The sequence below is a fragment of the Eurytemora carolleeae genome, unplaced genomic scaffold (assembly GCF_000591075.1).
Source record: "Eurytemora carolleeae unplaced genomic scaffold, Eaff_2.0 scaffold921, whole genome shotgun sequence".
Lineage (NCBI taxonomy): Eukaryota > Metazoa > Arthropoda > Copepoda > Calanoida > Temoridae > Eurytemora > Eurytemora carolleeae.
This window is the reverse complement of record NW_019396834.1, coordinates 25220-36946: the sequence shown is the minus strand read 5'-3', so window position 1 is coordinate 36946 and position 11727 is coordinate 25220. Positions and strand designations below refer to the sequence as shown.

Here is an 11727-nt window from a genome sequence, read left to right as displayed (position 1 = left end):
CCATTTATTTATCAAAAAAAGGAATAATCATTTTTTATTTCCTGAAAGTAAATAAGGGAATTTTTGTTAAAATAAAAAAAATTAAAAATATCATCCTTTCATCCAATCTACAATAATTTAGCTTTTTTTGCCAGCTTGAATTATAGGCATTTAAAACACTGATGTCCGAAATTAAAACAAGCCTCTTTGGGTGCATCGCCATTCTTTCTAGGTTGACCAACCTGTCAGTGGTAATAGATGACCTGTTTAATCAGAGCATTAAGCAATATTTGCATCACAAAGATTCAGTAAAAACTTGATACGTTATATGCCGAGTACAGCATAGCGGAAAACTTTGGTTATCATGGATGTATTTTATGTTTTTCATGCGCTTTTTAATTTTAAGCAGCATTTACAAAAAGCATTTTTCGATGAAATTAAAACTGACTATAGCAAATGGCTATTTGTGGCCGAAAAACCAGTTATACCAGTGATTTTTCAATTTTTTCAAAATGTGTCGATATGGGTATTAAAAAATCTGCCTTGCAAAGCCTAACTCTACGCATTAGCGATTGTCAATCTTAATTTTAGCGAAAAAGTCTTTTGTAAATGTTTCTTAAAATTAAAAAATTATTAGTAATTACTACTTGAAATGATTCTTCTCTAATCTGTGAAATATCTTTCACCCTAAATAAATATGTTTATTTTTACAATGTTGTCACTTTCAAGTAAACTGTCATACATGAATAAAAATTACAGTTTAAATGAGAAATGCCTTTGTAAAAAACCAGGGGGGGGGGTAATGGACTGCCCCCCTGAAACCGCCTATGTTATGTATATTATATATATGTATATAAGTTGCATGATTTCTTTTACATTAGTATTTACATAGGAATGTTTCATTAACGATCTACAGGAATGTTCAGAGCTTGATTTAAAAAAAAAGTTGATTCGCTTGAATGATGTCAAAGACCGTCCTTCATTTTAATCGCATTTGTTTTCGCATACGATCTTATCTTTTGAATGATTGTATCCTCTATCATTCACAAAATTACAAAGTTTCAATAGAATACAATCTAAGAACTTCAATTTTTTATACCAAATCTGTAATTTGTAATAGGATAGGGCCAGTGTGCATGGCAAGTTTCCAGACAAAGCTGGGTACACAGACTTGTATTAAATATAAACTGAGAAGAGACCCTATATACATTCCTACTGCTAATTAATCGTATACAAATAGTTAATGCATTGTATTACTGTATAAATACAGTTTATTTATATTTCTGGCTTGCATGATATCAAGCAATACAGGTGTATGTTTACAGGGTGATCCAGGAAAATTTGACATTTAGAGGAATTTTATGTCTTGTGTCACAATTTTTTATCATTCCAGAGGTAGTTCCTTCCATAAACTTCATTGGTTGACAACTTGACGTCTCCTATATTGGTCGCCAAATGTACGGATAAATATCTATCTATCAGATAAGAATTTAGCATGAGACATCTAGCGGCCAACATATCGTCCCCCAAAGTACGTGAAATACACGACCACTTTCTATGGAGAGAACGGGCTCAGTAAAATTTGTGCTTAAGGCAGAAACCCAAATTAAATCTTCCGAGTTCGGAATTAAACTCGTATACTATAGTGTCACCGAGAGTGCACTCAAGAAGTAAATCAACTAATTATATGCAGTTTGAATAGTTCTCACGATTCATTAAATTAGACCTCAAACATTTCTTAAAAAATAATTTAAGTTTAACGTTCCATGTGTTGAAAACATACAGACAGGGTGGCGTTATCTTTTTAACATAATCGTCGTTTGTGAATTAAACATATTTTAAGGTTTTTATATATTTTTGTTTCGATTTTAAACTAGTTTAGTATAAATATGCTTTGAAGAGAGTAATGCATAGTTGAAATAATCCTTTTTATTTTATCAGCGAAAAATGTTGAGGGAAGAAATAGAAAGATGAACTTAAGCGACCATTTCAACAGGAATTGAAATTGTCAAAATTTGTGGTAAAGGTTTCATCCTCTTCTTATAAAATGCTGGACAGAAGTAATGTGGATATGAAGGGCTGGTGTGTAGAAGATTTCCTATACGTCCGTTTTATTTATAGCTATTGGGATAAAGGAACAGAATTTCTTTTATAAAAAGAATTGAAGAAAAATGAAGATCGGAACAATTCCTGGATATAAATTGGAAATCCAGTTTCAGAGATCACCTTGTTAAACTTGATGGGTTCTAGGAGAGGGCTCAGAGGATACTGATAATAGAGTTATCAGAAATATTCCAGGAGGGGGCTCAGAGGATACTGATAATAGTTATCAGATATATTCCAGGAAGGGGCTCAGAGGATTGAAATAGAGTTCCCATTAAAATTCCAGGGGTGGGCTCATAGAACAGAGGCGGATAAAGGGGAGGCGGCAAGACCTTCGCATCCCCCTGAGATCTCAGAATAGCTACTCAATAGCACTAAAGGGGAAAAAACCTAGTGCAACAGGAAATTATCGATCTTTAAAAATATTTTCGCCAGCGGGACCTTTTTTCCTAATTTTTAGTTCCGAAATAAATCTAGCGCCCCACGCACTTGAATCCTGTATCAGCCCCTGTCAGAGAATACAGATAATAGAGTCAGGGGTCTCAGAGGATACATAGAATAGAGTTCCCAGAAATATTCCAGGAGGGAATCATACAAAAAATATAGTTCACATAAATTTCAGGAGGGTGCTCAGAGGATACAGAGAATAGAGCTCCCAGAAATATTCCAGGAGGGGCTCAGAGGATACAAATAATAGAGTTCCCAGATATATTCTAGGAAAGGCTCAGAGGATATAGATTATCGAGTCCCCAGAAATATTACAAAGTCTCCAGAAATATCGTTATGCTTAAGGTAAATTAAACAAAGGTAGACCATGATTTAGAAAACTGAAGGTTTCCTAAAAAATTCATAATCACTGAAATGAACGATTTACATTTAGGTCATTCCCATTTTAAAACGCATGCCTCTAACAACAAAACAATGCATCAAAATAATGATAAAAATACTTTATTTGGTATTTAGGGTAACACAAATTTATTATTTGTTTACAAAAATATCAAAACAATTTTCAGAGATGAGAAAAGAACTAGTTCAGAAGTCTACGTGACTAAATGCAATTTAGAAAACTGTAACAGTGCCATTTTTGTAGCTCCTTTAGTATCTTCACCATGCAAATACCCAAAATACAATACAAATAAAATACTAAAAATGAACGAATTGTTTTGGATCCTGAATTTGAATTTGCTGCATATGCTGCCGTTTCAGACTCGTTTTAACAGTTTTCATTGGCTCAAAACTTTATATTAAACAAAAATATTTTCATTGGCTCAAAACTTTATATTAAACAAAAATATTTTCATTGACTCAAAACTTTATATTAAACAAAAATATTTTCATTGGCTCAAACTTTATATTAAACAAAAATATTTTCACTGGCTCAAACTTTATATTAAACAAAAATATTTTCATTGGCTCAAAACTTTATATTAAACAAAAATATGCAACTTCGAAATTGAATATAATTTACAAAATAAGGTCGTTTCCTTGAATTTTAGTAAACATATTAATATTGGATATATTTCTTAAACATATTCAACATAAAGATGAACCGAAAATCAGTTTGGGAGGGGTTCCTGTGGGTATTTTTCCGTGTTGATCTAGTTTGTTTCTTAACTTCGTTCTCACTTCAGAAGTAGTATCTTCGATCGTTGAAATACCTAAATCAGAATCAGAATCAGAATCAGAATCAGAATCAGAATCAGAATCAGAATCAGAATCAGAATCAGAATCAGAATCAAAAACAAAATCAAAACCCAGGTCTCTGGAAACACATTTCTGACTTTCAGGGACAAGATTGATTGTGATATTAGAATAAAACTAAGCTTTTTTTGTGTATTTCTAAACAGTGGAACAACAATCCTTTTTTTAAACTTCAAAATCAAATGAAATTGCATCACATTGCAAAACAATTTCACTAGGGTTAATCTCATTGAACAAACCAATAATTATTACAACCTTCTTGTATTAAATCATATTATGAAAAGGTTTCTGTTAACAGTTTATTTTCATCAATATTGCCAGTCTCGAATTAAACTTGAGTGTGAAACTTATAAGTGAGACAAGAAAAGATTAGACAATTCCAAGAGTTTAGAGAAATGTTAAAGATATGTTTCTTACAACAGATAAAAATTATTTAAATTTGCATAAATCTTATTAGTTCTCATATTATGTGTACTCTAAACTGAGAAATTCAGAAATTAGCAAAACGTTTAGATTCATAACTCTTTCGCCGCGACTAACCTCTGGAAGATAAACTGGAACAGATCGTCGTATGAAAACCTTTCGTAATCATCGTAATCTTCGTAATCATCATCATCGTCGTCGTCGTCTCCGCAATCCCCACAACAGTCCTCACAGTAGTGCTAAAATAGATCAACTGTTATTATTCCAGATTCAGAACACCAACTTTTCCCCTTATTGCACCGTTTTCAGTCAAAATATTTGGCATGCTTTCTATTCAATATTGTGCATTAATCGCCATTTTTAATTTGTGAATAAAGACGATTTTGCGTATGAAAAATTTCCCGCATTTTTGAGAACCTTTGGAAACCCCAATTTCGACCTAAAATTAGAAAACTCATTTCACTTTTTATATTCTTTTTTAACTTTAATAATTTATTTTAATTAAATTTTACAATATTTTTAAATTTCAATATGATTTCACTTTTTATATTAAGAAACCAACCATAAGAAAACACTTTTATACTTGAGAGCAGAACCTTTTATATTTTTAATAAATTAGGTTTGATAATATATATACTTTATACATTAACGTAAAAGGGGAAACTACATTATCGAAAATGTTCATTTCTTTTTTGCAACAGCAAAATAAAAATTACGTGGCTAATTGGAAGAGAAAATAATTTTTAAAAAATCTAAAAATCAAAACTCATAAAATAGTTAACGAACAAAATAACATGATCATAAGATCGATTCTTCCATGTTTAAAATTTAACTGATTATTTTAGTTTCTCTACAAAAGTGACTTGCCCATTTCTAATGCAGGAAATCAAAAACAAAATTATTAGAATTAAATAATTTTAAACCTAGAAAACAATATTTTCCACATTATTGATCAAATGAACGTTACAAAGGTACCGTTGTGAATCGGAATTGTCACTTAAAATTACGTTACATTATCTTTTTTTAGCGTCTTCCTGTTATTTATTTACTTATATAATTTAGCTCCTTGGATCAGGGTAGCTAAATTATTAAAGGCTCTAGAATTAGAATTTAAGATTAAGAATTTGACCCTATTATAGGTATATCTGACCCTATTAATGGTATATTTGACCCTATTAAAGGTATATTTCACCCTTTTAAGATATATTCGACCCTATCAGAGGTATATTTGACCCTACTAAAGGTATATTTGACCCTATTAAGGATATATTCGACCCTATTAAAGGTATATTTCATTGAACAAACCAATAATTATTACAACCTTCTTGTATTAAATCATATTATGAAAAGGTTTCTGTTAACAGTTTATTTTCATCAATATTGCCAGTCTCGAATTAAACTTGAGTGTGAAACTTATAAGTGAGACAAGATTAGACAATTCCAAGAGTTTAGAGAAATGTTAAAGATATGTTTCTTACAACAGATAAAAATTATTTAAATTTGCATAAATCTTATTAGTTCTCATATTATGTGTACTCTAAACTGAGAAATTCAGAAATTAGCAAAACGTTTAGATTCATAACTCTTTCGCCGCGACTAACCTCTGGAAGATAAACTGGAACAGATCGTCGTATGAAAACCTTTCGTAATCATCGTAATCTTCGTAATCATCATCATCGTCGTCGTCGTCTCCGCAATCCCCACAACAGTCCTCACAGTAGTGCTAAAATAGATCAACTGTTATTATTCCAGATTCAGAACACCAACTTTTCCCCTTATTGCACCGTTTTCAGTCAAAATATTTGGCATGCTTTCTATTCAATATTGTGCATTAATCGCCATTTTTAATTTGTGAATAAAGACGATTTTGCGTATGAAAAATTTCCCGCATTTTTGAGAACCTTTGGAAACCCCAATTTCGACCTAAAATTAGAAAACTCATTTCACTTTTTATATTCTTTTTTAACTTTAATAATTTATTTTAATTAAATTTTACAATATTTTTAAATTTCAATATGATTTCACTTTTTATATTAAGAAACCAACCATAAGAAAACACTTTTATACTTGAGAGCAGAACCTTTTATATTTTTAATAAATTAGGTTTGATAATATATATACTTTATACATTAACGTAAAAGGGGAAACTACATTATCGAAAATGTTCATTTCTTTTTTGCAACAGCAAAATAAAAATTACGTGGCTAATTGGAAGAGAAAATAATTTTTAAAAAATCTAAAAATCAAAACTCATAAAATAGTTAACGAACAAAATAACATGATCATAAGATCGATTCTTCCATGTTTAAAATTTAACTGATTATTTTAGTTTCTCTACAAAAGTGACTTGCCCATTTCTAATGCAGGAAATCAAAAACAAAATTATTAGAATTAAATAATTTTAAACCTAGAAAACAATATTTTCCACATTATTGATCAAATGAACGTTACAAAGGTACCGTTGTGAATCGGAATTGTCACTTAAAATTACGTTACATTATCTTTTTTTAGCGTCTTCCTGTTATTTATTTACTTATATAATTTAGCTCCTTGGATCAGGGTAGCTAAATTATTAAAGGCTCTAGAATTAGAATTTAAGATTAAGAATTTGACCCTATTATAGGTATATCTGACCCTATTAATGGTATATTTGACCCTATTAAAGGTATATTTCACCCTTTTAAGATATATTCGACCCTATCAGAGGTATATTTGACCCTACTAAAGGTATATTTGACCCTATTAAGGATATATTCGACCCTATTAAAGGTATATTCGACCCTATTAAAGGTATATTTGACCCTATTAAGGATATATTTGACCCTATTAAGGGCATATTTGACCTTATTAAAGGTATATTTGACCCTATTAAAGGTATATCTGACCCTATTTGTATAATTAACCCTTTAAAGGTATATTCGACCCTATTAAAGGTATATTTGACCCTATTAAAGGTTTATTTGACCCTATTTAGGATATATTGGACCCTATTAAAGGTATATTTGATCCTATTTAAGAAATATTTGACCCTATAAAAGGTATATTTGACCCTTTTAAGGTATATTTGACCCTATTAAAGGTATATTTGACCCTATTAAAGGAATATTTGACCTTAAAAAAGGTATACCTGACCATATTAAAGGTATATTTAATCATATTAAAGGTATATTTGATCCTTTAAGAAATATTTGACCCTATAAAAGGTATATTTGACCCTTTTAAGGTATATTTGACCCTATTAAAGGTATATTTGACCCTATTAAAGGAATATTTGACCCTATTTAAGGTATTTTTGACCCTATTAAAGGTATTTTTGACCCTCTTAAAGCTTACCTGGTTGTATCCCCTCAACTTCCTATCATGCAGTCTTCTCCTAAACAATGAAATATTTGAACTTTTGACTTATATTGAAAAGTTCTGAAAATAATAAATGTGTAACTCATTTTGATTAAAAAATATTTATGATTGAGATAAACGATCGATACATGAAATCATTGATCTAACAGGAGCCATTTTATCATTTTGTTGTCAGTATTTACCCAGGCGATAAACGTTATTAATGATAGAAAACATTGATAGTTCAGGAGTAGTAGACCTTAAATTTGTTTACCCTTTAAAGATCTTAATGATTAAGAATGATAGACTTTTCTTTTCTTCTCAACACAACATTGTTTGCAAGCAATTTTATAATTAAGAAAAATCATTTTTTTCTTTACATTGGAATTTTTGAAATTTGAGAAATGTTTGTTAAAGACCGATAAAGATGAGGGACTGAACTCGGGGAACCCATAGTCATATATCCGCCTATACAATATACATTCAATTTATGAAATAAATTGTTCGGGGAAGGTATAGCCATTCAAATGATTTGTCACAGATATAAAACAAAATGTTCACACTTTGATCTCATCAGGAATCATAAAACTTGTTTTCCCGACCTTTCCGGATCTGAGAGAACGTGGTAGGCCTGGGCGATCTCCTTCATCTTCTTCTCTAACTTCTAAAATGTAAAATACATGTTAATAATGTTGACGTTGTTGCAACATTTAACAAAAAAAAAACGCATTTTGTTGTCAAAAAAAAAAATGAATGCCATTCCATGATGCTATTGTTATTATCGATTTATATTTTGAAGACAAAGTGGAAGGTAAAGAAGTTTACCTGAATCCGGATTAAAATAGTGATCCGGATCCAGGGAGCTGAATAAGTACGGATCCGGATCATATATCTAACCTGTTTCTCCTCGGCTGTAGCTCCTGAATTCTTGTCCGGATGGCATATTTTAGCCTAAAATACAACCACAGGGATAGATATCAACAAGATGTAAAAACGATCTATACCTTTAGAAAGATGGTGCTCTTAAAGTTATGTTCTGGCTTATTTAATGATTTGCGACGAAATAAACAAGTCTCTGAAGTCTCACCCTTTGTGGAGGGGGGGGGGGATTTGAAATAAATATCCTTGTGCAAACTAAATAAAATGCGTCAACACAATTTAATATCAATCTTATAAAAAGAAAGTGTGTGAAAGAGAATAGAATAAAAACAACGAAAAAGGGAAAAATAAAAAATCTCTTTTATTTATCTGTAACTTTTAGAATGAAAAGAGGTACAGGGTGTTCCATTTAACAGGGGAAATTATACGACATAAGGTTTGTTTTAGATATCGAATTGTCTAATAAATGTATTTTACAAATAGAATGAAATATTAGATAATTAGGAATTATTGTTTCTTTAAATATTATAAAGTAAAATCTAGAATGATTCCGCCCCAGGGGGCGGAAACGTCATGTGTGTGTGTCTGTACCAAAAGAGTGTGTGTCAGTTTACTGTACCAAAGGTTTGTACTGTAGGTTTATACAGTACGTAAGAATCTCGGGATTTGTACAGTCTAGGAGAGTACATTTGTTTATTGTTAATTGTTTAGTTAGACATATGTTTAATATACATGTAATATATTATTTACATATTTAAGTGAACACTATAAAGCCAAATTTTCATGCAAAGAATATAATTCTATTAAAGTTTACAATAAACTACTCGTTATTCAAATTTAATTATAATCGACGACATTGTTCTACAATTTCCTTGACTGTAGTCATGTTGTGTGTCTGTACCAGAAGAGAGTGTGTCAGTTTACTGTACTGGTCTGCAAAGCAGTGCGACTGGCTTTCTCTTGCCGGACCAGCGCCATTTCCTTTCCCTTTATTCCTGTTCCCTGTTCCGCCCATTTTGAAGGTACAAAAATGACAGACCACAATTTGGAAATCTCTTGACTGCGAGTTTCATCATTATTTCTATTATTATTAGAAGACAACCCAGCATTCGGAGAAATAGGAGTCGGTGCTCCTAGACGCCGAAACGTATCCATGGGTTCCGCGGACTGCGGTTCCTAAGGGATAAGACTTACTACATGCGAGCAGCCTAAGACAGCTCCATTTTTCAATTGGAATACATTTAACATTGCGATCATGAAAAAATACCACACGTATCACAGTCCAACCTTAATTTCAATTTTTTTGTGACACCCTGTATAAAAGTGAATGTTTTCCCTTGTTTTCTGTGACACCCAGTATAGACACCCAGAGACATGCAAAACTAAGAAAAAAGATAAACCAGAAAGAACAATCAGCAACTGTTAAGTCAACAAATTCATCCTCATAATAACTCTATATGAGTTCCTGAGGATTAATCAACAATAAACAATAAAAAATAAATTATAAGATACCTGTTTGTAGAACTCCTTTTTAAGGTCCTTACTGGATATATCCTGAGACACACCTAGAACCTGACACACAAAGAATATTATGTTTTTAATTATATTGGATTAGAGTCAAAAGGCGCAAAAAGTACATTTATAAAACATTATTTTAATTTTGAGGAAATAAAAAAGCAGATTTGGAGAAAAACAAAAATTGGCTTGAACTTTATTCATAATTTTTGGCACATTTTGGTAATTTGTTTTCTCCGATAGAGCAACACAAACCCCTTATAAAATATGTTGCAGAAAAATCAAAAATGATTTATCCTTTAATCTCTCCACTTTGTATAAAAAAATTCAAACCTCATAGAAGTTGTTCGAATCCTCATTCTTTCTCGACTGCCGCTGTCTTTGATCTCGTCTTTCCTTCTGCTCCTTGCGTCTTTCCTGCTCTTTCTGTCGTCTTTCCAGCTCTTTCTGCCGTCTTTCCGCCTCCGCACTCTTCTTCTTTTCCTCCTTCTCCTTCTCCCTCTCCTCGTGCTTCTCCTGCTTCTGCTGCACTTTTCGTTTCCTGTTTACCTTGTCGATATTGTACTGGTTGATCTTAGAGTTCGGCAGGATTTTATCAACTGCCAAGAAATCCTTAAATAGTTTGATAAATCTACTTGCAGTCGGAGAGAAGGATCCATGCGGATTATGATTATGATCCGTCCTTTTAAAATTGACTTGAAATCAGATTATTTGAATCCACATCTAGCTTAAAGAGATGTTCGTGAATTTCTTAAATAAAGTAAATTTTCCTTATTTTTGTCTTCGTTTTTAGTGCTACAGCAATACTAATGTCACAACGTTGGGAACCACTCAGTTTTCAAACAAAATATCTAGGAATCTTTTATTTAGACTAAGTGTTTGCGAAAATAATAGGGGAGTAAATACTGATAAAGCCTTCATTCCCCTTAATCCTAATACGAGACCCTCAAGGGGGGGAGGGGGCAATGTAGTTGAAGTGTCTTTTACCTGTAGAGCTAGATCATATTCAGACCATTCCAAGTACACCAGACCTCTCAGTTGCAGTAGCTGAAAACAAGGATAAAAATTTATTTCAGCATACCACCCCCCCCCCTTGCACAGAAATTCGTAAAAATAAAGGAGTATAACATTTTTAACTTTTCAAGAATTTCGGCTAGATTACCCTCTGGTAAGAAATATCGACAAGGCTAAAAATTTATTTCAGCACACCACTCCAACCCGCCCGCCCCTCCCCCGCACATGAATTTGTCAAAATACAGGAATATAACATTTTTAACTTTTTAAGAATTTCGGCTAGATTACCCTCTAGTATTGTGTGTGTGGCGGGGAGGGGGAGTGAGGAGTCTTGCCCCCATTTGCAAATTGTTTAGGTTTATGTTAAAAAGAATAGCATGAAGGCAAGAATAGGACAGGTTATCCAATAAGGAACTATAATGGTTCTATTCAACTGTACGTACATGTTTCGGTAATGGTTAACAAGTTATATTCATTACAGAAGACAAATTTAATCTTCAGATGGTTATATTAAAAGGGTTTCAGAATGTATATTAAGTCTCATTCTTCTTCTTTGGCAACCATGTGAATTTTTATAAATTTTCAAAGGGGGGGGGGGCACAAAACGTATTACTCTTCGGAAAATTTAAACAGTGGTTAAACATAACTTAGAATTGTCGTAGGAGGCTGATTTTTTGCATGCAAACTCAGAATTATGTATATTACGTGCATTTTTTGGTTTTGAAGGAATCTGAGCAAAAGTGCGTGCGCGCGCGCGTTTTTTGTGAAAAAATGCGA

General features: G+C 32.0%; 1 protein-coding gene across 4 annotated transcripts in view; it reads right to left on the bottom strand.

Annotated features, from left to right (window-relative positions):
• Window positions 1-3578: 3578 nt before the first annotated feature.
• LOC111709201 (FK506-binding protein 5) overlaps window positions 3579-11727 on the bottom strand; it is a 25094-nt gene continuing 16945 nt past the window's right edge. For all 4 annotated transcript variants that reach the window (XM_023482814.1, XM_023482817.1, XM_023482816.1 and 1 more), the window contains 8 exons: window positions 10924-10983; window positions 10270-10548; window positions 9934-9993; window positions 8440-8493; window positions 8145-8206; window positions 7540-7579; window positions 5808-5929; window positions 3579-3740 (listed from right to left, as the gene is read on the bottom strand). In XM_023482814.1, the coding sequence (XP_023338582.1) occupies window positions 3710-3740; window positions 5808-5929; window positions 7540-7579; window positions 8145-8206; window positions 8440-8493; window positions 9934-9993; window positions 10270-10548; window positions 10924-10983 (708 nt within the window). In that variant the 3' untranslated portion in view covers window positions 3579-3709. The remainder of the gene's footprint in view (window positions 3741-5807; window positions 5930-7539; window positions 7580-8144; window positions 8207-8439; window positions 8494-9933; window positions 9994-10269; window positions 10549-10923; window positions 10984-11727) is intronic.